The sequence below is a fragment of the Sylvia atricapilla genome, chromosome 1 (genome assembly GCF_009819655.1).
Source record: "Sylvia atricapilla isolate bSylAtr1 chromosome 1, bSylAtr1.pri, whole genome shotgun sequence".
Taxonomy (NCBI): domain Eukaryota; kingdom Metazoa; phylum Chordata; class Aves; order Passeriformes; family Sylviidae; genus Sylvia; species Sylvia atricapilla.
Window position 1 is genome coordinate 103,746,214 of NC_089140.1, and position 25,647 is coordinate 103,771,860.

A 25,647-nucleotide genomic window follows, 5' to 3' on the forward strand; every position below is an offset into this window, starting at 1 on the left:
ATAACTACTGGTTCAGGAATATAAAGATACAATAAAGTTGTAAGATTTGCATGTCTCTACAGGTAGGTGCATAAGTAGAGGACTGAGTAAGATCAGCTCAATCAAATAAAATTACAGATGTAAATTTTGCCTTTCCTGGTATTAAACCATTATGCTTTATCATTCTCCTTTTCTTATATAATGTGCCTCAGGAAAGCATAACAGAAACTACATTTTTTTTCTCTTGGTCTTTAAAAGAAGGGCTTTAAAAGCACAGTGAAGTCATTTGGAGACCACTTTCAATAAGAATTCAAGTGCAACTCTTGTTGGAGTCATCCTTGAAGGCTGGGTCCAGTGTGTCTGTAAGATCAGGAAGAAACACAGGAACCAGTGCAGAGGCAGCATCTTCATACCTGGAACTTTAGAACTTCACAAAACCCCTGGGGTTTATTTAGCTATACCAGTAAAATAGGTGACTGGTCAGCAACACCACCTTTTTGTCACCAAGCCGCCAACAGAAAGCACAAGCATGGACTTGTGGCTCACTCATCTATTGACTATTTTCGAAGTGCAGGGTCCTACAAGGTGCCAAAATGAAATCTCAGATATTTTAAACAAATCTAATATAAGGTTAGTATGAGGTAAGAAAGTACAGGGGTACAATTCAACCTAGATTCATCATACACCCTCTTCTCCTCTGAGAATCTCCTTCCTGCACCTACAGACTTCATTTCCCTGTGATCCTTTCCCAGTTTCTGACTCCCAGAATAATTTTTACATCCTCCTGCTCAGCTCTCATAGATGCCCAATCCCTATGACCAGGGCTGCAAAAGTTCTAGCAAGTGTTGAGTTAGACCTCAGTGAGGCTGTAAGTCAAGAAAGCCTTAAAAAGGTCTGAAACCAGGGGTGTAAAAGAACTGGAAAGCTCAGAGTAGGGAGACTGGGGTGACTGCTGTTGAGCTGGGATGGGAAAAAGGGAGTGGAAGGAGTAGATGGTCAGTTGAAAGCATGTAAGATTGGGATATGAGGGCAAAAGGAAAATAAGTAATTTTGTGAACAAGAAGGGTTTGAAACAGGATCTTTGAAAAACATAGGAAACCATTTCAGATCTATAAGCTGCTGAAGCACCAGGGCTATTTATATCACCTGCAAGTGGAGCAAGGCAAACCATAAAAATTTATTCCTGAAAACAGCTATATACAGCAGCCACTTCTAAAAAGAGAATTAAGCCACTATTAGTACTAAACTTTTGGCTTTGCTAATCTGTTTTCATTGAGGGTTAATATCTGTGCATCATGCTTCTGATAAAAGGTTATGATGATAACACTCTTCAAGTATCCTAAATAAAGGATTGACCGTGTTACTATAGTTGAAAAAAAAATACAAACTCTTGTGAAGATGACCAACATGACCAAAACAAATTGTACACTGCTTTCAATGTTCACTCAAACGAGGCGAACTTGAGCAGAGCATTTGGCTTACAGACCTCATCATTAGAGAAGGAGGGTTCATAGATATGACGTCTGAGGGATCACCAAAAAGTGAGAATTTAGCCCAGTGAACACTCGGGGAAACTGAAAATCACTTACGTGTACAAATCCACTTGACCCATATTTTGAGCTGAGCTCTGCTGATACAGAATCCACCAAACTAAGCTTCTTAAAGGTATTAAGAAAAAAAAACTTATTAAAAACAATTATTTCATAAAACAGCCTCTTGAGTAGGCTTCCACCTTTCTCACTCTAACCACAAAAATGTCAAGAACAATCATACCATTTTTTAAAAAATTACCACAAATATTTTGGTGCTGCCCAATGAGTCATGCCTCTATTACCATCTTGCATGGAGACAAAATATTGTTGGGTCTCTCTAGACAGTTCCTGCTGGAATGCTACTTTTGGCAAATGTGTAAAATCGCAAGACAACTGAGATTTCTAATCAAAGAATGTAAGCAAATAATGAATGAAAGTACTTGCTTCTATAAAAAGGGTGCCAGTTGTCTTTATCCAAAGGAATGTGTAAATATAATGATGTAAAAATAATGTAAATATAAATTCAATACTTTGCAGCCGCTTTCTTTTCTTTGAAAGATAACCCAGTTATCTTCTAAAATTAATGAGAAATCCCAACCATGTAAACAAATACCAATTCAGGCTACTTTTGATCTGTAACTTTGGCTTTTGACAAAAACACTTTGGCATATGTGGATCTCAAAGGAAACAAGAGGAATCTAAGAGCAGATTGTAACTCTTCCACATTGCTGCCCTTAGTCCTTGCTTATCTTGATACAAGGCAAAATTAGATTATGAGCTTGCATCAGCCACTTGGGAAGGGCCCAGACCTCAGAAATTGAGGAAAATCTGTCCCATTCAACTTTTCTGACTGGCTGTATTCAAAATGGTGCCATTACCTCTAGTGGGTGGAAGATGCCTGCTTTAAGTTCTGTTATTTCTTTAATTTCAATGCAATAAAATGCTCAGGTAAATGGAGATGTGCTATGACATCTAAGTGTTTAATTTCTTGCTGTGATTCTAAGAGAAGCTCTGGATAATATGTTAAAACCACCAAGCTATCTAGGGGAGGAAAATTAACACTGCTAGTACTATGGCAGCTTCTTTGGCTCCACTTTGCAGGATAGGTGGAGTGTGGTTTTCAAATGTGGTCAGCAATTTAGACAATTTCTTTTTACTAATATAAATATTACAGATAAATTCCATCATCACTTCTGGAAATAAATGCTATACATTGCTAAGATAATGAGAATGCTTTAAAACAAATGTAAACAATTCTATTCTTCAAATTAACCTCATGGCTGTAATTCTTTCCATGTCACATAAAGTGCCATGAAAAGACTTAGGGCTAATGACCTAGAGAAAACCAAACACTAATGAAATTTCAGGTGATGATTTTTGCATATAATAAATTAAATTGTAACAAAAAATTGCTAATATATTCTTGCCTACTAAAGTATTTGTAGATCTCAGACTTCATTTATCAGTTTGATACTTACTGTGCCTCAGTACTGCAAGGGATGGTACATAACAGTACCAAAATGGGAATATTAATCTCATTTTTCATTAAACGCTTATGGCAAAGTATGAAGACTAAGAATGCTGTTGTACACAGATTGTCATGACAGGAGCTGCTTGCAGTGCTGGAAAAGATGTGTATAGCATTAGGAAAATGAAACACAGAAATCTCCTACTATGCTTGAGGGTCACTAAGAATTATGCTGAAAATAAAGCATTTAATCTCAGTGTCAGGAATAAGGCTCTTGTCTTTAAAGTACAATACTTTGTAGAGAAAGTGTGTGTCATTAGTATTCTGGACAGCTCAGAATTGTCTTAGCCCAAGTAATAGGACTTGAGTGCCCTATTCAGAAGTGAGGTCCAGCTCAGAGCTGTTCAGAAAAGAAGGCTGGATGTTCTCCAGCACCTCTCAGTGCACATGCTCTCCCTGACATTCTCAGACAAGTTGTTGAAATGAACATTAATGCCACAGATGACAAGCTCACTGGGTTGTCCAAATCCCAGATGAAATTCCCTCAGCTCCAGTGGGGTGTGAGGGAGCAGAATAGAGGTGCCTTCAGGTTGCTGACCCAGGATTCACCCCAAGGCCTTTTAAAGGACAAACTGGGTCACTCTATCCAGCTCAATGGCTGAAGGCACTGGCAAGACTGGGTGGGTGACTTAAGCAGCTAATTGCAAATATTCACTTCCTTTGTGGGCCCTGGATTAATGGTGCAGACGGCAGCAGGGCTGGATGCCAAGCACAGCAATTAAACCAACCTCCATGAGAGAAGCCAGTGTCACCAATTTGTGCCTCAGTCACAAATCTGTGCTGCTGGGGCAGCTCGACTGCTTCTTTTTCTTCACCTCTTCAAATGCTCACATTTGCATGTTATTCCCTGTATAGCACTTACATTACTAGAGAATAGGAAATCCATGCTGTATAATGAAAGCTCTAACTACTCCTTACCATGGAAAATATTGCTATTTAATAGCTCGGACATTTAGTAGATTTGGAGTCTTGCTTTCTCCCCCCCTTCACTGCAATTCTCATGCATACTTTGATGTTTAGATTCATGCAAATAAATCAGTTGATTTATGATGTGTTTTAACCTGTGGATTAGAAAAAGAACTCTTGTTTTGAATCAAAGACCAGGGATATCAATGAGTGTAGCAATTTATGTTCCAGCTGAGAAAATGGCAATGATCTGCTTAATCCACTCTATGAATGACATCTGTAGAATTTTGTTTGCTGACTTCTCTGAGAAACTGGATTTGCCTTGTTCTGCTCTTTAAGGAACCAAGGAAGTGGTAGTTGATGTAGATGACAATGGAGTAATTTCCTTGAACTTTGAATGTGATCAGATGTCTCCAGACTCTAAGTTCATTTGGTCCAAGAATTACGAACCAATTGAGGATGACCCTCGACTGAACATCGATACCAAAGGCGGAAAGTAAGACCCTCAGGGGTAGCAATAGTCTCATGTTTGAGAGATCTAGACTGTCACAGAAATCCATCCTTTTAATGTATGACTGCATGAAGAGTGAAAACTGCCTCTGTTACTTGATGTTTACTTCCTGAGAATGCTGTTCTCTGAATGCTGTTCTCCAGTAAATCCATACCCAGTCCATTTGGAAATTGCAGCTTTCACAGAATGAGTCAGACCTCCTCTGTAGGCACTTTAGTGATGTTCAGGCATAGGGAGAGAAAATCTGTCCTATCACCTTATAACCTCTCAGTCAAGGCAGATTATTATTATTATTATTACTACTACTACTATTCCTATTATTTTAAATCTCCAAATAATAAAATTATCTGGCTTCTTACAAAATGCTTTTGTCTTGTAATGCAGCTGTAGTCTTTGGAACTGCTGCAGTAGGCAAGGCTTTCTTATGATGGCATCACCATGGTCTGATTTAGTAATTTATATAACATCTCCAAGCCTACTCTGTTTCTTCAGGCCTTTCCTGGAGGAGGACAAGGTGAGTGCCCAGGTTCAGCCCATCAAGGGCCTATGTGCTCTCCTAGTGATATAACCCATATTGAAAGAAACATAGTCATGGTGGTGCCATATGGAAACTGAGTCAGCCTATACCTACAGTATCTTTCCAGGGTCATCAAAGGCTTGACAACATGCTTTTTTTCTTTTGGTGCCATCACCATTTTTACCACACATGGTAGGACTTACTCTTATAGACAGAAAGGAGGGATTTGGTTCAGATGGATTTCACCTATTCATCACAATGCTTTTTTTTTTCCTTTATAGGTCAAAACTCTCCTTTAAGGATCTTGGAGAAGATGATTTGGGAATTTACTCTTGTATTGTTACAGACACTGATGGAGTTTCATCAAGCTACACAATTGATGAGGAAGGTAGACACATGCCTACTAAGCATGCCTAACTTCCTTTCACATCTGTTTTTCTCTGCTGCTGTGTCTCTGAGATCCAAAAGGAATGCACACACCTCATATTACTTCTTTTATATCTTTTGCAGAAATGAAACGCCTGCTTGCTCTGAGCCATGAACGCCAATTCCCAAGTAAGTGAATCAGTCATGTCTGTAGGGGAGAGATTTGCATGCAGTGGGTATCTCAAACCTGATCTAGTTGAAGATGTCCCTGTTCGTATCAGGGGGCTTGGACTAGATGACCTTTGAAGGTCCCTTCCAACCCAAACAATTTTATGAGTCTGTGGTCACAAAGCTCCTGCCACCATCAGGTAAGGTCACTATAGTAATTTCAAGTGAAAATGGGTTTGGATTTAAATATTTGAGATTCTTTTTTTCCCCTCCCTCCTTTAGTGCATTTGTATGTTACTGATGTTCTTCCCAAACTGTTGCAGGCTACTGGTCTACATAATAAGTCTGTATAACAACTGGAAAATAAGTATCATATTGGCTTTGCTTCTTTGGCAGAACAGGCTTTCATACTTACTCAGCATGCTTGACCTGATTTGAAAACCAGAATTTGAAAGATTCTCTAATTTTATTCCAACAGAAGTTAACATAAGTTAAATTTAGGGTTAACAGATTTGGCAAGTGTAGTTAATTCAGCCATAATGATCTATATGTACAGAATTTTCCTGCTGAAATTCATTCTCTCCCTCTTTTCTGGAACATTTGACAAAATTTGAACATGCTTTCTACTCTTGGGGTGGTGTTTTTTGTCAGTTCCACAGAGATTTATGATAGCCTGGTAGTAGCACGATTCGGTTATTTTTATTGGAATATTACTTGAATAAATGGGGGGAAATAATATTGGATTACATAATGAACCTTAATGCACACAATAAGATGAGATTTAAACCTGGTTTCATCTTCTCCCACTATATTCTCTTCTTTTTCATTCCAGGCACTAAAACTCTTGCCTGCATTTTAAAATCTTCAGTTTAGTGCATGCACTGCTGGCAGCTCTTCCAACTCAGCCCACATTGCACCTCTCAGCCCAACCAATCCTTGGCTACAGAAATGGCCTTTTTGTCTACATCATCTCTCTCATTTCCTTCTTCATCTTTTTCTCATCGGCTCTACTCTTCTCAACATGCTCTATCACCTTTTGATGGCTTAATGACAACCCAAACAAACCCTCGTTCACTCCTGCTCCTCCCAATTATCTTCTCCTAGTTATATTTTCACACTAAAAGTCAGTCATCACAAAATCTTGCTGCTGTCACACGACCTTACCTGCCCTGACCCTTCCCTTCTGAGGACCCTTCTATGCTTTGTGTTCACTACAAATGTCACAAAATAAGCTCCTTAGGATACAGATCATCCTTTTGGCACTGTATTAGGTAACAGCATACACATAGCTGTACATGAACTTCCAGAAGGCACAGACAGAAAAGAGAGATCACTGCAGAAAGTATCCTTAAGGAGGAAACTGTTTTACATGCTTTGGCCACTCTGGGCCCTTGTGAACACTTCAAGAAAAATATATATTACAACTAGGGGTGGAGATTCAGCTGTTTGTACTTCTGAGCAGCAATTAATTGGAACTTCTGTTTAGAAATATATGTCGCCAGTAACTCCTTGGGAAAATGGAATAACAGCTTGCTTGAATAACAGCCTTACAGAACACAACTGCATATGGGTACGACAATGTGTTGGTATGAGGTAAAAAGAAACTCTTCCAGCTCCTCAATTTAGCAACTGCCCGAGGACTGCCTGTCAAGTCCTGCCAGTAATTTGTGATGTTATACAAATAGGATGTAAAACCACTGGAAAATGCCTAAAATAGCTATTGGTGCTCATGGAAATATTTTAAATAAGACTTTTGCTCATGGCAGCCTGTAAGGCAAATTCGTCCAGTTCCTTTAGGCTGAGAAGTGATCAGACTTTTCTCCAAAAAAGAATCTTTTTGCATCCTTTCAGCCATTTGTTTAACAGCTGCTGAGATACTTTTCTCTCTTCCATGTTAGACTAAGATATTCTTAGTTAATAACAGGCAAGCCAAGTGGGAGCTTAAAATTGCTGTAGAGCTGACAGTGAGACAAAAGCAGTGCAGCCTGATGCCTATTCACACTCCCACTTGCTTCCTGTAGCGTTTCAGTTGCTTTGTTTTAAGAAATTATGCAAGCCCTGAGATTCTTTCTGTTTCTTACACACAAAGTGATGTGCTGGGTGAGGAAGGCTCACACGGACTATCTGCACAGCAGGAACACACTTACATGGGTTGTCTTTGCCCCACTCCCTCATGGCAATGCTGCCTTTCCAAGCTCCAGGCTTTTCCCTCTCTGGTTAACCGTGTGCCTTTTCCATAATTCTCTTTGTTTCCCTGTGACTGTTGCCTCACCTCCCAGGAGCTTTGTTTTTATCAGAGGCAGACCCTGTGCCACTCAGGCACTAAAAGCACATATGTGGCTGTGGGGTGTGGGAGGGAGAAGGGGTGAGTGTGGCAAAGGAAGAGCCATGAAGGGTCCTCACCCCCTAAGTCTGTTTGGCAGTGGGGTGGGATGGCAGCTGTGCTCCAGAAGGCACCCCAGTCATTTAGAACGGTGCAAATAACAGGAGAGACACCAAACACTACATTGGTCCCAGTCCTCTCCTGCTGCAGCTGAGCCTCGCATACACCCAGCTAAAGAAACCAGTCTGCCTTGGGAGGCGTCTTTACACTGCCACCAGACTACATCATCATGTGTTTTGCAACGTGTTTGTGCACTGCTCTCAGCTGTTCCATGCTACACCCAAGCAATGCAGACTGAGAAAGTAGAGCCTGGGGGAGAGTTCACACACAGCAGCACACATAGTCCCAAGAGTATGACTTTTACTGTGAGCTTGCACATCCACCAAGACAGATAACATGACAGAAGTCAATGAGATGAGCAATATGCCCCAGTATCAGAGTCTAACTACTCATGCTTAATGTTGCTGATTATGGTATCTTAAAGAAAAGTTACAGTGAAAGCAAGCTGAGCACTGTTACTAACAGCCACTTGGTAAAAAAGAGTTACCTATGGTATACTGCACAATTTTTACTTTTTTTTTCCCCCTGTTGACACACTGAAATGGTTTCTATGTGGGGGTTTTGGTTTTTTATAGGAAAACAAAATGTACTGGGGAGACTGAGGATGTGTTGGGATATTTGTGAATTCTGGAGATGGAGGTTCCACTCTGCAGAGGATCAGAGTGTTTTCAAAATCTCTCAACCTACAGCTCAGCAGCTGACTTTCTGTTCTGGCTTTGTGCTTGTAGATTTTTTTTTTTGTGTGTGTGTGTTTTGTTTTGTTATTTCCCCTCTGAGTCAGTTCACTGTCTTACAGTAATATTATTAGAAAACTTATTAAACTTGGGTTTGCACCATACAGACCCATGTAATGCTTCACAGATACTTGCAGTTTGCATTTGAAATAGCCTTGTTTTAGAACGGAGCAGACCTCAAATCTTGAACACTTTTAGTTTGGACAGACCTTGTGATTGAAGGATCAAAAGACTAAATCTCATCTGTCATTCTATGTATATGTGGGTGGAGAGGCATTCTGTCTAGATGAAGAGCTGTTATGAGCTAGTTACCTTGCATACAGAATTCAGGTATGGAAGGATTAAGTGGCTTTCAGGTTGCAGCAGACAATAGTTGTTGGGGCACAGGCAAAGTAAATCCATCATTCCTTTCTTTCTTCTTTGTAGCTGTCCCACTTATCTCTGAGTTGGCAGTGGAAATCTTGGAAAAAGGAGAAGTGAGATTCTGGCTGCAAGCTGAAAAACTGTCTGGCAATGCAAAGGCCAACTTTGTATTTAATGATAAGGAGATTTTCAATGGAGAGGTAAGGCTTTTCTCTGCCTACACATGTTTGCATTTTTATGAGTATCAATGAGGATTAGTGTCTCTATCTTCAGTATACTTCCAACTAGTATTCTACTTTGATGCATTTTCATGAGAAATAGCATGTGTCATGGAAAGCATGATTAGAAAGATTTTATTCATACTTCTGAGCTCCAGATGAATTCTACTGGATGCATTTTATAAAGAGAAGGTATATAACACCTTCCTGCCACTTTTGTGAATACCATGTGTTCTATTAACTGTGGTCTTCAAGGAATCACTGCAATTGCCCAAATTCCTCCTACCTCCTTCATCCGTGGTACTAGAATATCCTTATTCTCACCTCTCCTTTGTTTGAAGGAATTTATTGCAACACAGAACAATTCCCAAGTGGTTGTTTCCAGCTACAGAACTTGTTACCTCCAAAGACAGGACATGGCATGATTTTGTTGCAACACTGGTATCAGATAGAAGGCAGAGATGGAGCATAAACACAGCCTTGTAAAATATAATTACCCTCAAAGAAAGCATTATTCTGAAGCGATGCAAATCTACACCTTTCTAATGAAGAAGAATATAGTACTCACTATGCAACAGGCATGTCATGTGCTTATACAGCGTCAGTAAATACACATTTATTTCTTTATTTGGTTGTACATTTGGAGCTGGAGCTAGAGATAGTGAGTTAGAATAGGATAGGGATCTGAACAAATGGGAACTTGAAGAAGTGGGAATCCAAATAAAGGAAACAAAATTTCTCCTAAAGAGACCGCTATAAGACTCCACAAACATTTTCTGTCTCTGACATGTATTAATTGTTGCTTTACTTTCCCCTCCTGCAGAAATATAAAATGAAGGTGGACCACAATACCGGCCTTGTTGAAATGATTATGGATAAACTTGAGGAAAAGGATGAAGGCACTTACACGTTCCAACTGCAGGATGGAAAAGCAACCAATCAATCTAGTCTTGTCCTCATTGGTGATGGTAGGTTAATCTGTATTATACAGTGGGCTGGAAAAATTATGCCAAGGTTATCTCAGTTGTCATCTTCACTTTTCACTGTTTTTGACACCAACAGACATTCCAGTTTTTTCATGTCACAGTTTTGCCTGCCTCCTACAGGACAGGGCACGTGTGTGAACTGAAATTTTTAAAATGATGGGAGGAAGGAGAAATGTTACAGCTATGTAAAATACTGCAGCATGTTGTGGTTTGCTTTCCTATGAGTGGAATGAAAATCTCCCAGATAAAAAGCCCATTCAGCTGGGAGCAAGTAGCTGCACCTGTCAGAGCTCAAGCAGCTGCTGACTCTGCTGCCCCTCATTTGCCTTCCAGCCAGGAGCTGTATGATTGGGGATTGCACATCATCAGACAGGACACATTAAACTCCTGATGACTGTAAGCAGCCAGGAAAGTTGAGTTAGCCATAATCAGCTTCTGACACTCTGGAATGTTCAGTGAAAACCTGATCCTTTGGCCAGATTCTCAGTGACATGCAAGGGACAGAATTAGACAGAACTGTTACAGTGACATTCAGCATTGTCCAAATGGCACATAAAGTCTGACCTTGTATTTCTTCCTGGTTTTAATTCCTAGTATTCAAGAAGCTACGGGATGAAGCAGATTTCCAGAGAAAAGAATGGCACAGGAAACAAGGTGATATGATTACTTACAAGAATCACATATGTGTTAGTCTAAGAGTTTTTTTATATTTACATATAGTAATTTGAAATACATGTGGTTACTTCTTAAGCAGAAATAGGAAAAATAAAACCACATTAAAATATAACTGCATTCTTGTCAAGTAAAATACATCTATCTTTCATTTTGCATTATGAATACCATTGATGTGACCTTTAAAAATGTACCTGTAATTTCAAACAGGTCCTCATTTTGTGGATAAACTGGGATGGGAAGTTACCGATGAGTGTAATGTGATGTTGAAATGTAAGGTAAGGGGCAAGGAAAACCCTGAATAAAATGTTCAAAGCACATTGGCCTACCACTGCCTAGATGGTCAGGATGTGAAGGGACTAAAGACATGCCCTTTTACTTTTGTACTCCCAGCTGCATGTTGGACAGTGCAGAGCCTCTGAAGGTTAATCCTACTGAGGCAACAGCTCATTGCATGTAACAAAATATGTTGAAAAACAGCTTGAATTTCTTTCTTCTGGTCTATCAGCCACTGACTCAGAGAAAGGCACCTGAAAAGGAATGACAAGTCTTTGTAAATCCAGGGGTTTACTCATCTTTAGCCTGCTTATGCATGTAGAAATTCCCTGGGCAGGATCAACTTTTTGAGTCTCTTCCCTAGTCTCCTTTTCTCTTATTTTGCATCCCTGTTGTTTTCCTTCTTGCCTCCCTCATTTTAAAATGGAGGCCTGCAGTAACCCACTGCAATCAGGTTGTAAATCTTGCTGTTCTTCTGTTAGAGACCTGACCACACTAACCCATGGAATGAGCTAACCCAAATTACAATCCTGAGCTCCCCTGCTCAGATGAAGTGAATAATTGCAATGTGGTTTTCATCCATTTTAGGTGGCTAATATTAAGAAGGAAACACACATTGTGTGGTACAAAGATGACAGGGAGATAATGGTAGATGAAGAACATGACTTCAAGGATGGCGTGTGTACTCTGCTGATATCAGAGGTGAGTGACTGTCTTCATTTGCCCTCAGCTGAAATTAGTTCAGATGAATTACAAGATCTAATCTGGTACTCCAGCAGAACAATTGAAAAAGGAAGTGGGTTTTAAAAATGGAAAAGCTCACAAGGCGTCTGTGTTTTCGCTAAAGCAAATGTCTGTCTGTAACTGCTTGTTCAGATTTTCAGGAAATGATGACAGAAGAGATAATAAGCTTGTCACTTCCTTTGCATGTCAATTTAGCAACAGATTGAGACCACATTTCCATTCTGAATAGCATTTGGAAAGTGCTTGTCACTCAGGCTTTCAGAGGGGTCTGGTTCATGCCCAGCCTTGCAGCAGATTTGGGGTAGGACAAGGTCCTGCACATCAGGACCTCCTACCAAAGCCCATGTCACCACCTCCCACCAGGAGAAGGGCAGCGGGGGGCACAGGGGCAGCCCCAGGCATCGGGTACCTGCCTGGGGACAGGGACGGGATTTCAGCTGGGTTCACAAGGAAAATCTAGATTTTTCTACAGTACCTGTTCTGAAAACTGGTTTTATCATTACAATCTTGCAGTTTTCTAAGAAAGATGCTGGCACTTATGAAGTCATACTGAAGGACGACAGAGGAAAGGACTCCAGTGAGCTAAAGCTCAAGGACACAGGTCAGAGTCTGGCTGTGGTCAGCCACACCAGCAGATACCCTGACTGAATTGGGTTCAGGGTAATGCAGGCATCTGCACATGTTGCCTTCCTGTGGCTTTGTTCCTCATGCATACAAGATCATCTGATTAAAACAACTGAGATTTTTCAGTTCAAATAACATTTGAACACAGCTTATTGCATCTAGATTCTGTATAATTTGGGGAGCATAGGGTGGTTAATACTAAGCAAAATGATAACAGATTTCCTCAGGGGGCCATCAATAAGCATACAAGCATAGAAAAAAATTACAGAACTAGATAATTTTAAAATATTTTTTATTATATTTTGTCAATTACTTAGAGGCCTTTCCACTTACTGTGATTACTATATTCTTAACATTTCACTCCTATCCATTAGAATGTATATAGGTGGGTCAGCATTCCAGCTGAAGAGTGTAATTTACAAAAAAAAATAAATACCATTGTCTTGTTCAGCTGCAGCACTATTCATCAAGGCTGCACCTAAAGAAAGTCTGAAAACTGTAAAATAACAGGCTAGATTTCTGCATTACTCAGATTTCTAATATGCTTGAAAAGGTAGCTTTCTCAAAGACTGGTTTTTCAAACCTTCCGGGGAGAATATTTCAGAGCCAGTACTTGTCCTACTGTTGACCGTGCTTGAACTGCAGACACAGAGTCTTAGTCTCTGGGTTTTATTTCCACAGCTTTTGCAGATCTGATGAATGAAGTATGCAGAAGGATTGGTAAGCACTTAATTCTTTTTTCGAATGAATGACTCATTGTGGCACTCAATGAATGGCTGTATGGCTGCATAAAACCATGTGCTCTTCTTTCAGCTTTATCTGCAACAGACCTGAAAATCCAGAGCACAGCTGAGGGTATCAGACTGTACTCCTATGTTACTTACTATGTGGAAGATTTGAGAGTAGGCTGGGTGCACAAGTAAGTACACAAGAGCTTTGCAAAACCCAGTGCAATTTTGGTTTCACAGGTTCCAAGAAAACCTGGATGTGCGAGAGAGATGATGCTCAGGTTTCTTCTCCTGTCTCATGAGTCCTTATCTCATATGAGTTTGTTTCAGTCAATTACATTCACAGGAAATCAGTATGAGAGCCAGGTGTGGTGGTTCCAGGCCCTCCTGTTGTTTCTCTCATGAAAGACAGTCCCACACCACAGGATGCCAGCAGGATAGTGCTGCTTCAGAGCACTTCCCACCTCCACAGTGGGAGCCGCATCTTTCCCTGACTCACTTTTAAGGAGTGATGCAAATATAACCCAAGAGACGTCAGGCTTCAGAAGAGGCCAGCACCACGGGTTCAGAGATACCTGCCCTGGAGGTCTGCTTGTCTAGAAGCCACAATTCAGTGGAACTGGGACAAGCAGGCATATCCTCTTAATGCATGGCTTCATTTCTAGGAGGCAAAGCAAATTCCAGCACGTGCCTGGGGCAGTAAAATCCAGACAGCCCTTGCTGAAAGCACTACAAACCTAACCAAGACAGACAGAAGAACTGAGATTTTAAAAAAGAATTTGAATGCCCAGCTCCCCATAAAATTAATGGGAGTTGCACATCCAAATCTATGAGACAGCTTTGTGTTCTCAGCCAGCACAAACAGCTTGCACTGGAAAACCCAGAGAAGGAAACAAGAGAAGTAAACAACTTAGATCACTTCAAATCCATTATTACTATTCTTGCTGTTTCACTTCCTGTGGACATGGTAGTTAGTCTGTATGATGGAATCTGAATTACTGATCTCTCAATAAAACTCATGTAAATGAGGCATAGAAGACCAAGGATGTCCTGTACAAGGCTTGCTGTAATTATTGACACTGATGTTAACCAGTACCCTGTCAGAGAAATGAAAGCAATTTGAAGCCGCCTTGTTTCTTGGCACCTATTTTGACCTGGTATCATCAAAAGTCCCAAGTTATTTCAAATAAGTGCAAAAGAATATGAAGTATTCTGGGTTTTTTTCACCCCTGTCTCTTTCTCTCTTTTCTCCATTTCATTTTTAGAATCTTGTTTCATCTTGAAGTATGTCAAATTAATCTAGGAAAAAAAAATCTCTCCAGTGCATTCAAAGTTTTCAGTTTAAAGACAACAAGGAAATGAGTAGCTTATTTGACAAATATCTTTTGCCTCACCTAGGGAAATTAACTGCTTAGCAAGGAAGCTAAAAAATTGACTTTGAGGGCTGAGGGAGGAGGCTGTTGGGTTTTGGGGTTTTTTGGTTTGTTTTCTGGTTTTCTAATGGAAGAAGATATGCTTGTGTCTTTAAATTCCAAACATAGCAGAGCATCAGAAATAATTTCAACAAGGCAAACACCATTTCTGACAAAAGTGGGTGGGGTTTTTTTTGGTTTTTTTTTTTTTTTTTTTTTTTTTGTTTTTTTGTTTTTTGTTTTTTGTTTTTTTTTTGTAGCTACAGCCCTGTATACTTCTGTTTAGCACAAGCAGAAATAAACCTGTGCTCAAAAGAGAACAGCAGCATTTGTGGATGCCTGGGCGCCCGTTCAGAAATCTGGCTTTAGACTTGTACAGCTTTCTATGGCTCAGGTTGTAGACTGAGATGTATAATTTTTCTGCAAGTTCTAAGGATAGCTGGACCTTGAACAGGGAAAGGCTGTCACACTGATTCTGCCCAACTGGCTCACAGCTCTAGCAAAGATTTGACTTCAAAGCTTTCAGAATATGGTGATATACCATAGCATCTTGGAAATGGTTTAGTAATTCCAGATATGCTCAGCGACTCAACATGAGCAAATCCTTTTTATACTCCAGTAAAACGAAAAGGTAACATTGTTTTGGACTTTTCAGTGATACCCAGATTAAGTTCACAGACCGAATGAGGACTGGTGTCACCGGGGAGCAGATCTGGTTGCAGATCAATGAGCCAACTCCACAGGACAAAGGCAGATACATAATGGAACTCTTTGATGGCAACACAACGCACAAGAAGACAGTGGATCTTTCTGGACAAGGTAGACCACTCCCTCTGCTAACATCATTGCTATGTGGGCAGTGTGCTGTGGTAGTGTGGGAGCATCTACAGCAGGATCTTGCTACAGACCTCTCACCCTTTGTGTCTGTGTGTGCACCCACCAGTCTGGCATTTTTTGTAGGGACTGTGTCAACTAAGCCTGACAGAGTCAAGAAGCATTTTTGGACAATACTTTCAGGCACAAAATGGGAATGGTGCTGTGTGGGATTGGGAGTTGGACTTGATGGTCTTTGTGGGTTCCTTCCAACTCAGCTTACTCTGTGATTCTGTGATTTGTTCTCCCCAGCCCATGCCATTTGTTTTCCCCAACCTGTGCTCTCAAATAACAAAATACAAACTGCTTTCTCCTATTCCAAATACCCACTTACAGTCTGCCTACTGAGATGCCAGCCCAGTTTCTGAGCTATTTTACAAAACCCTTTGTGCTTCTGGCATTGATTGGCAGTTTTAAATATGAGTTGTAGCACTGAATGCCTTCTGTGTGTCTCTCTTCCAAGGAATACTTGAAGGAGTGAGGTGCAAGTTTGTTCCAATACTTTCCTACCATATTTCTTTGATGGGTGTAATAAAACTCCTTATGCTTCAGAGATGCCAAGACCTCTCATCAGCATGAGGAAGGGCTGTTAGGAGAACAATTTGGATTGACTGTTGGAAGCTTTTACTCTGAGAGACCTCTCAGGTCCTAGAGAACAGATTAATTCCTTCCAAACTGCTCTTTCCATTCCCAGCTGTTCCCACCCCTAAAGCTTCACTTTTTGTTTGCAAGCTCTGTGTAAGGGCGATAACATTTTAAACATTTTAATTATCTCCACACTGCTCCTTCTGTACTCTATCTTCACTTTCTGGGAAAAGACATTTTTTCTACCCTTTCAAAGCAGGAGAGGTTGACCTCCCCCATGATGGAAGCTTAGCCTGAATTTACAAAGGCAACAACAATTTGTTTGCTTTGCTTGTAGCCATCAGTGTGATGCTTCAAGCAGATGTGAAAAATCCTTGGAAAATCATATGTCTTGTATTTCATAAACCAGTGGTCTCTGAAGTGGGTGTGTGCAAGATGACCCAGTGTGCTTCACTGGGACAGCAGAAAGAATATACGAGAACTTCACTTGTTTACATCTACATACTCTATAAACAAATATACAGATGAGGAGTGCATGCTCAAAATAATTTTAGATAGGGATGTATAATATAAAAAGTTTGGAAGGTGGCTGCCATAATCTCTTATTTAGGTGATATAGTGTGCATTTCTTCTCTCTTTTGTGAAATTACTTCAGCCTACTGCTTTCTTGCCCTCTGTCTTAAAGCTTGACTTCTAGAAGAAAAAAGTGTGTTCATGCATTCATATATATATATATAATAGCTGCCATATACCAGATGGTCTTTTTCAGTTCAACCATTCAGCATTTTAGAGTTTGTACAATACACATGCATGCATTTTGAATTTTACATTTTAAATTTATTACATCTACACTTAAAATTTATTTATTAATTTTAAATTTAAACTTCTGTGATGATTTATCTCTAAACCTACTTTTTTCCTCCTTACAAAGCATTTGATGAAGCCTTTGCTGAGTTCCAGAGACTAAAGTAAGTATTATGCCATCTAAATACAGTAATGGCAGCCATAAAATAATAACAGTATTCATTTGTTTTGTGCTGGAGATAACCTTATCTTATGAAACAATTCCTAGTCAGACAGAAGCCCGTAGGAGTTTTGCATGTGACTTCTTTGGTGCAACTCTTATATAACAGTCAGGTAGCAAAGAAAAACTGTATTGCCAAGCAATGAGAGAGATTGTCCTTAATGGATTAAAGGCAGTTAAAAAGATAATCTGTTTTTCAATCACTCTAAGTAAACCTTAACTGAAACTGGACTTTCTCTTCATTTCTTTCAACTCCAGGCAAGCTGCGATTGCAGAGAAAAGTAAGTAGGCCTTCTTTGACAATGGTTGCAATAAACTGTTCATGAAGCTTTTCTTCTTCTCCAGGAAGGCTGTGTGTTGGGAAAGAGAGGGCATGTAGGCATGTATATATGCATGTGCTCATCCTAAAATGAGTTTGTCCTTACACCAAGGAGAAGTGAGTGACCCTTTGTTGATTTAACATTGGTGCACTTTGCAGCTAATCATATTATTCTTATGGGTTAAGTTGATTTTTCTCATCTAAGCTCCTGTTCTCAATATCAGTTAGGCTTTTCTAAAAATTAACTTTATTACTGGAATCTCTCATGCATGTTCTCTGCACAAAAGTCTCTTTGTTTTCAAAGATGGAGAAAATAATTTGGCTAGTTTTGAATGCTCTGAAATGTCAAATGGCTCTGTGTTACTTACAGAAATGGGTAAGAAAGCAACAGTAGCTTTTGAATTGCTTAGAATCTCCTCACACTTTTGCCTGTATGTCAATTCCAAGAGAGCAACTAAAACAAAAGTATGTATTAAGTATTTAAGGAGTAAGTTAATAGACTTCAATTTGAATTATTAAACTCATTATCCTCCCTGCTTACAGAAGCAGCCATGGAAAAATGAACTGTTCCACTGCAAATGACTTTCAGACCTGCATAAAAATGAGGGCAGAACTGGCTTTTGAAAAGTTATTTGAGAAAAATGTGTAGAGAGATAGAGCAGGGCTGGGATATGAACAGTAACACCCACAAGTCCTGGCTGAGACAGCTCAAAGAGGTCAGGGATTGCCCTGACCTTTAATTTCTGACCCTGGACTATCCGTAAGGGATGTTAACTGTCAGAACACAGTCCCTTTCCTGGTCTCCTAAGGCTGTTATCTCTGTGCTCCAGGGCACATCTTTTACAGAACACACCAGAGGAGAACATTCTGTACAGTCATTTCCTTCCTCTGCCAGGCTCCACCCAGACATGTAACGAACAAAATCCATATTCCAGGAGAAGTGCACTAAAGCCTGCATGTGATTGGCTTATTTGTATCTCTCTAAGATTTTTATGGGACTCTTCAGTTTAAAACTAGATCAATCAGATGTCAGTCTCATTTACACATAGATACACACAAGTGGTGGAACTTCACTGTTGCCACTGAGACTGTAGTCTGTTTTTGTATCTGGATTAAAAGCCAATCTCCAGCACTTTACCTTAAGCTGTCATTCATTTCCCTTGGGACACTCAATATTTTTAGGGTAATTTTTAGTACAGTAAAAATTTTGAGCACCAGATCTCAAAATGTAAATATTTTTTGTGCACTCAGAATTAAAACTGAATTGATGTCAAAGTCTGCAGGACACAGCACATGTAGTTTAATTCGTCTCTGTAAGTGATTGACACCAACTATTAACACATCTTTTGCTGTGAATTCAACATTTTTTAAAGTCCAAATGGTGTGCTAAAAATGCTGGATAGTTCTCTCCTAGCACATATATCAGAGACAAGTTGTACATAAATAAGACAAAAGGAAAGAACTGGAAGAGAAACAGAATCCAGCATAAAATTGATTTTGAGACACTAAAGAAAATTACTCTTCTTTATTTCCAGATCGTGCACGGGTACTTGGAGGTTTGCCCGATGTTGTCACCATCCAGGAGGGCAAGGTACAGTAAATTAACTGAAGCTTTACACAACATCTCAACAGCTTGAATGCCTTTCGATGATGGGAAAACATTCACCTTTTTTTTTTTTTTTTTTTTTTTTTTTTAAGATGCCATTTTTAAAATCTGCTACATTATTTATTCATCCCCTGCCTTCTGTACATAATTCAATGGACTTGCACAGATGGGTTTATGTATTCAGGGCAGTGTCTTTCCTTAAGAATTAGATAAAAGTGAGATGACAATGTGAGTTGGGACTAAAACTCCTTATATAACCAACTCTTTAAAAATTCATGCACAGGTTTCACATTTAGATTTTTTTTTCTTGCAACAGGGCATCAGGAAAGTTTAACTCTTTTTCACATAGGAGCCAGTCATTCTATGCCTTCTGCACTTAACTACCTTGCAATGTGGCATGGTAATCACACCTGTAGAGGCTGGCTTTTAAATGGTGTAAAACTAGTAAACCACAATAACTCAATTCTCATCCAGCCAATAGGAGAAAAAATTCTCTATCTCATCAGGGTAAAGGAGAAGGAAGTCAAAATAAATCACTGGCGTTACACTGTATTATATTAGGAGAGTTTAGCTGAAAGATTATAGTAAGGCACTCCCAGAGGAACACTGATACTTGAGCACAGAACAGATGACCTAGAAAGTGAGTTCTCAATCTCACAACCTTTTCCCAGCACGCTGCTCCTACAACTTGCTGTTTAATAGTGCTGAGGCCAAGAAGTGTCTGCTCTTCACTTCCTGCTGCTCTGTCACAAGCCAGTTCCTCTTCACAGTGTATGTGAACAGTGAAATAGGCCATGTGAATTGTCACTGAAAACCTGCAATGTGACAACTACAGTAAGGCAGCTTCCTGGTACTTCTGGCTTTATCTGTCAGTAGGTCAGCAGGGTTAAAAGAATTTGATTATAAGCTCAGCAGAAGTGTTAAGAATCTAAAATCTTATTCTGAAACGCTTAGCAACATGAGATGTAGCCAACAAGATTGAAGACTGCAGCAGTTCTGGGAAAATCAAGTATGTTGACATTTCAAAATAAAATTCTATAACCGACTTAGCAGTTTGAGAAATGCTGTAAAGTAAGAAGCATTCCTGTGAGCATTGTAACTGTATGTAGATAGAAGACACAAAGGAACAGAATGAATTAGCAGATTCTCAGCTAATCAGTACTCGGAGGTGTGATCCTCATAATGCTTTGGCAGGGTGTAAACTTGGGTGTAAGCGATTACCAGTTTTAAGCTTTCAGCCAAAAGAGAGTTGATATGAACTTGTGTATGAGTTCACTGAAGCAAAATGTGTCGTGTTTATAAAACGAGTTTGCAAAAAATGAGTTGCAAAATCTTACCCAGACACATGTTGTCCTTGACAGCAAGGACATTCATAATGTTTGAATACATGGCTGAACTACTCCCAGAACTCGAGACAAATATCCTTGACTTTACATTTCTTGCTTCAGTAGAGGATCGTTTTGAGCAGGACAGAGAGTGATCAGGGAAAACAGAGCTGGTTTGGGTGGTGTTGGCTCATCTGTCTGTTGTTTGCATATATGCTGGAGAGAGGAGAATGCAATTCTCTGTTGTGTAACTCATGCAAATTGCACAATCATTGAGGATTTTGTAAAACAGCAAATGAGGTAGCAGAGGTCTGGTAAGCTTTGATTGTGAATTCTCGTGCCACCATAACCACAGAGTTATAGGAACAGATTGGTATCCTGAGATTGAACTTCCAAGCATACACATATCTCAAATTTAAATTTAACATTGGGACTCTGATGCTATTTATTAGCTTTTTACATGTGAGCTGAAGGGCATGGGTGAGAAAGAATGAACCAGTGTTTACCAAGTGTTAATCAAATAGCATTCCAGATGGCCTAAGAGGCTTCCACTGATAGACATAAATGCTCCTCAGCAGTGTGGTATAATTGGAAAAGGCTAAGTGTCAGTTCACATTAGAGAGGAATCTGACCTGACAGAGAATGTTAGCATAAGTTTTGTGTCCAGCTGGCCAACTTAACCTAAGTGGCTGTTGTAATGAAGGCCTGCAAATCAGTGAAGAGGCTTAGGATTCCGACAGGTACTTTCAGACACAGAAGCAACATGTAACATTCTTCTTCCCACCAACTCACTATTCTACCCTTCTGCCAGGGGTGTAGATCCTCATGGATAGGCTGGAAGAAGGGAGCAGAATTTCCTTGACTCAACTGCTTCAATCCACTCACCAAACCATCCACGACTGTGACTCTGTGCTAATATGAAAGAAGAATGGCAATACTTGAAATACAATGACACTTTTTTTCTCTGCCTCCTGTACTCCCCTACTCATGATAATCTGCAGTAAAAGGCAGAAGAGGTAGTGAGGGGTACAAAGGGTCTGGACTTGCAGCTGCTGGTTGCTTCGGGTGGACATGCCTCAATGACCTGGGCCCAGGAGTATAGGGCAGACTTTTTTTACCATAATGGTATCAGGTTGAACACAGTACTATAATCAAGCGTTTCAGTGAGTAATAAATATATACATGAGCAAAGACAATCTTTTGCCCAAAGACCAGAAATCTGAAACAGATAGGTGCAGTCACAGTGAATAATCGTTTCTCCTTGGCTATGGAATTGCCTTCCAGAAAACAAAGATCTCACCATCTACATAGTGAGTTTTAAGACACATCTCTGCATGTTAGTAGCTGGAAAATAAATAGAAAGAGTTGGGAACATCAAGAGAATCTCTCATATCAAACAGGAGCTAGTGATGTAAGGTTAAGGAAAATTTAGCTGTTTTAAGGAATTATTTAGAAGAAAAGAATCATCACTGCTGCTTGAATCTCTTTGAATTACGGAGTATGACACCACTTCAAACACCCCAGCTTTGAATGATGCCACTAATGGAGCTGTGTGGACATGGGCATCAGCTGATTAGCACTGTGATGGAGTGGCAGCTGCAATCACTTGGTGCTGAGCTCTTGCTTGCTTGAGAATCAGAAGACAATAATGGGATACTGAGCACCTGAAGGGGTCCATATGCATTGCCTGGCTGAGGCTGAGGGCATATCCAGTTTATATCCAGAGTGATAAGGAGGAGGGGAAATGTAAAACCTCTTGTTTCCCACTTGTTTTTCAAAACGATGGACTGATGTGGCAATCAAAACCACATTCACACCAGTAGGCTAAGAGACAAGGGGGTCAACAGCCCCACAGGGTCACCAGCTGTAGGTGCTGCAGGAAATCAGAAAGAGGCCATTCCCACCATGCCATAACCTAACCACCTCTCACTTGCAATCTGCCCTCCTTCAGTACCGAGAATTACATGTTGCTGATAGACAAAAGACTTCGCCATCCCTTTTGCTCTCATTTTGATCCTTAGGTTGAGCATGTGGGGATTTTTATTTTGTTCTCAGAGATATCAACACCTTTCACTTTGATAGAGGTATCAGTTCTTCTGTCCGCTCATTTCAACAGCCTTCCAGGCATCTCTCTTGTGTCCCATCTTCCACTATCACTCTACCAGGGAAAGTTGGAAGAGATACTTGATTCCAGTCAAGTGAAATCTTGTCTACTCCTTATTTTTCACTTAGTCCATTCCTAAGGAAGCACCGAAGACCATTTTTATTTTTGCAGTAAAAGTTCTTCAATTTCCAGTCCAGTTAGATTCCCCTTTGAAGGGTATTTTAAATTTAGACCAGTGTACTATCCAATACTTATATATAAATAAATTCCTTCCTAAATAAAGCTCCAAAGAATGGCCTATGTACCACTGAATTGTCATGTGAACTTTTTTCATATTTGAGTCTCTATATGATACTCTATGTGATACTATATGATATTTTGCAAATATTTTTGAGAAGACCGCCATAGTACCGTGACTGGAGGAAAGGATCATTTGCATGTATCAATATCTCCCAAATATTTAATTTCTTAGCTGACAAGAAAAAAAGAAGGCCTATATAAAGTATGCCTGAGACTCACCAGCCCACTGAAGATAGAAGAAGCTGCCAATGGCCTCTCCAACAATAATATTCTCTAACAGTGAAGATACTTCCTGCAGGCTGATGAGGCTGAATTTAGTCCTTAGGAACAGTAGTAACATCAAAGGGAAATGCTTACATGAACACCAAAGAATGAGTAAAGACTGTATTGATTTTGGGTAAAAATAGTTTTACAGAAGTGCATAAAACACTTCAAGTCTGTTAGAAGAGCTGTCAAGGATTAAAAGGATCCCAAATTAAACAAAATATTCCAGGGCCACTTTGTTCTTAGTTATCTAAAAAAGCAGGCACACTTTCTTTACTTATGGGATATATATATATACGTATATATATATACTGAGTTTAATGTGAAAAAACCTATCTGACAGTTCATTAAAATCTCATTTCAGGTCTAACACACAAATGCAGATAATATCTAATTTTATATTAAAAAATACGCATGGAGAAACCTCTACTAATGATTTTGAGAGTAGAGGAGAAGGTCCATAAAATATTGAAAGGTTTTAATGGCATTTTTGAATTAACTGAGTTCCTTCTCTTCCTTTATGATAGAGAAGAGTAACATAAATTATTGATTACTGATGATGGTATGCATCCCTTTACTAAAAGCAGGAAGCTAAATGAGAAGTTGGAATATTTGGAGACTCACATACCAAAAAACACAGCAAATATTTACTGACTCATAATTCCTTTGTACTTTTTCTATAGGCTCTTAATCTTTCTTGCACTGTCTGGGGAGATCCCACCCCAGAGGTATCATGGCTGAAGAATGAGAAATCATTTGTATCAGATGCCAATTGCATCCTGAAGTTTGAATCTGGAAAAAATGTCAGCTTTTCCATTTCTACTGTGTCCACACAAGACTCTGGGAAATACAGCATTGTGGTGAAGAACAAGTATGGTACAGAGACCAGCGATGTCACTGTAAGTGTGTACATACCTGAGGAAGAGAGGGAGTCTGAGCAAGAGAAAAAGCAGTAGGATAAAATGAAAGCGTGAATTTAAGTCTAGAAGACAGAAGTAGAGAGGAGATTTTGGATGTTAGGCTGATATAATCCATGTGTGCAAATGGCTTTCTGCTTTAGCAGGCAGCCTTGGATTTTTCCATTCACTTCACATTTGCTTCTAATACACTTATTTGTGCCAGGGAAAACAGGGCAGTTCCTAAATGTTTTCTTACTGCTAACTTCACAGAAACTAATTGGAACATTTTAAGCAAGGCCAAGTGCATGCTGTCTGTAAACACACGCCCACCATTTGACCCTCTTCCTGCAGCATCTGGAAGGAAAGGGTCAAGAATTGTTTCAGTAGAAGCACCTAATGAAGTGGATGGAAAGATCAAAAAAGATTGGGGCATATTTGAGCAGCAGTTAGGATTTGTTCCAGCAAAAACTAAATGTGTTAGATCACCGAGAAATAATTGCTGGTTTTTGTCTGTGTTAAGGCCCCTTTGTATTGCTGTGTTAATTTAGTGAGGCCTTAATATGGGTGTCATTTACAGCCCTAAATATTGTTTAATCTGCCCAAACAGGGTAACAGTACTGTAACATAAATGAAAATAAGGCTTAGGAGGCCAGGATAATAATATGTGTGTGTGTCTGTAAAAGTGTATGAACTCTGCTCTATGTTCACAAATAAACTGAATTCACTTCTTTCCTTTCATCACAAGCTTGTTTCACTGTGTCTTGTTTGATTAGTCACAGCTTGTGTAGTTGTGCACAGTATGGTAGTATCTTAATGCTTTCACCACTGTAATTACCTCCAGCTTCCCTTTAGATCCCTGTTAATCTTCACTTTGCTGTTTGCAACAAAACCACAATGGCATCTCTCTGTCTAGACCTTCACTGCTTCACATCTTAAGTCAACAAGGTATTTTTGCAAATTCTGTCACAGGAATAGTTCTATGGTTTTCAATGCACCTGGGCATGAATTGTGATTTAAAGGTGATAGGTAAGTATTTTGTTAGATAGAAAAGTCAGTTAATTTCATCCAAACTTAGCACTGGAGATTCAGAGATAACATATGTTATAAAGATCTTTTAAAGCTAGAAAAAGAATCTTGACTGTAACACCAAAAAAAAAAAAAAAAAAAAAAAAAAGTGTTGGTTTTTTGTTACACAAAAATGTTTCAGAGAAAAAAAAGAAACATTTGTCTAGATCTTTGAATGCACTTAACATAGATTGAAAACTCCATGTCTGCTATTTTACAATGCCACTGATTATATCAGCTGAGGAAAAGCAACAGAACCTGCTGGACATATGTATGACATATTCGTGTGATACTGTATGTATAGGATAGGATTAGAAGCAGAAGTCAGCCCAGTTGCTACTTAGGAGAGCAATGTCCCATGTCAACAAATGTTCTCATTACTAGTCTCACAATAGCACAATTCTTCACATCAAAATCTAAAGAACTAACATATATATTTTCAGTCTAAGCATGATCTGTGTGCACCTTTCACATACTCTCTCTTGTCTTTTCTAGCTACTCTGACTGCAGAAATAATGCTGCAGTCCCAGGCACTCACTTTGGTGCATTTCTGTGAGGATGCCACTACTAAGTGTT

At 39.5% G+C, this 25,647-nt stretch overlaps 1 protein-coding gene across 1 annotated transcript in view; it reads left to right on the top strand.

The window, feature by feature from the left end:
• MYOM1 (myomesin 1) overlaps window positions 1-25,647 on the top strand; it is a 77,697-nt gene that overhangs the window by 44,966 nt on the left and 7,084 nt on the right. Inside the window, exons 23-38 of the mRNA XM_066329443.1 lie at window positions 4,285-4,441; window positions 5,255-5,361; window positions 5,484-5,528; window positions 9,111-9,247; window positions 10,089-10,233; window positions 10,846-10,905; window positions 11,134-11,201; window positions 11,788-11,901; window positions 12,457-12,544; window positions 13,249-13,287; window positions 13,381-13,486; window positions 15,363-15,526; window positions 17,097-17,133; window positions 17,448-17,470; window positions 19,044-19,099; window positions 23,791-24,006. Coding sequence (XP_066185540.1) covers window positions 4,285-4,441; window positions 5,255-5,361; window positions 5,484-5,528; window positions 9,111-9,247; window positions 10,089-10,233; window positions 10,846-10,905; window positions 11,134-11,201; window positions 11,788-11,901; window positions 12,457-12,544; window positions 13,249-13,287; window positions 13,381-13,486; window positions 15,363-15,526; window positions 17,097-17,133; window positions 17,448-17,470; window positions 19,044-19,099; window positions 23,791-24,006 — 1,562 coding nt within the window. The remainder of the gene's footprint in view (window positions 1-4,284; window positions 4,442-5,254; window positions 5,362-5,483; window positions 5,529-9,110; window positions 9,248-10,088; window positions 10,234-10,845; window positions 10,906-11,133; window positions 11,202-11,787; window positions 11,902-12,456; window positions 12,545-13,248; window positions 13,288-13,380; window positions 13,487-15,362; window positions 15,527-17,096; window positions 17,134-17,447; window positions 17,471-19,043; window positions 19,100-23,790; window positions 24,007-25,647) is intronic.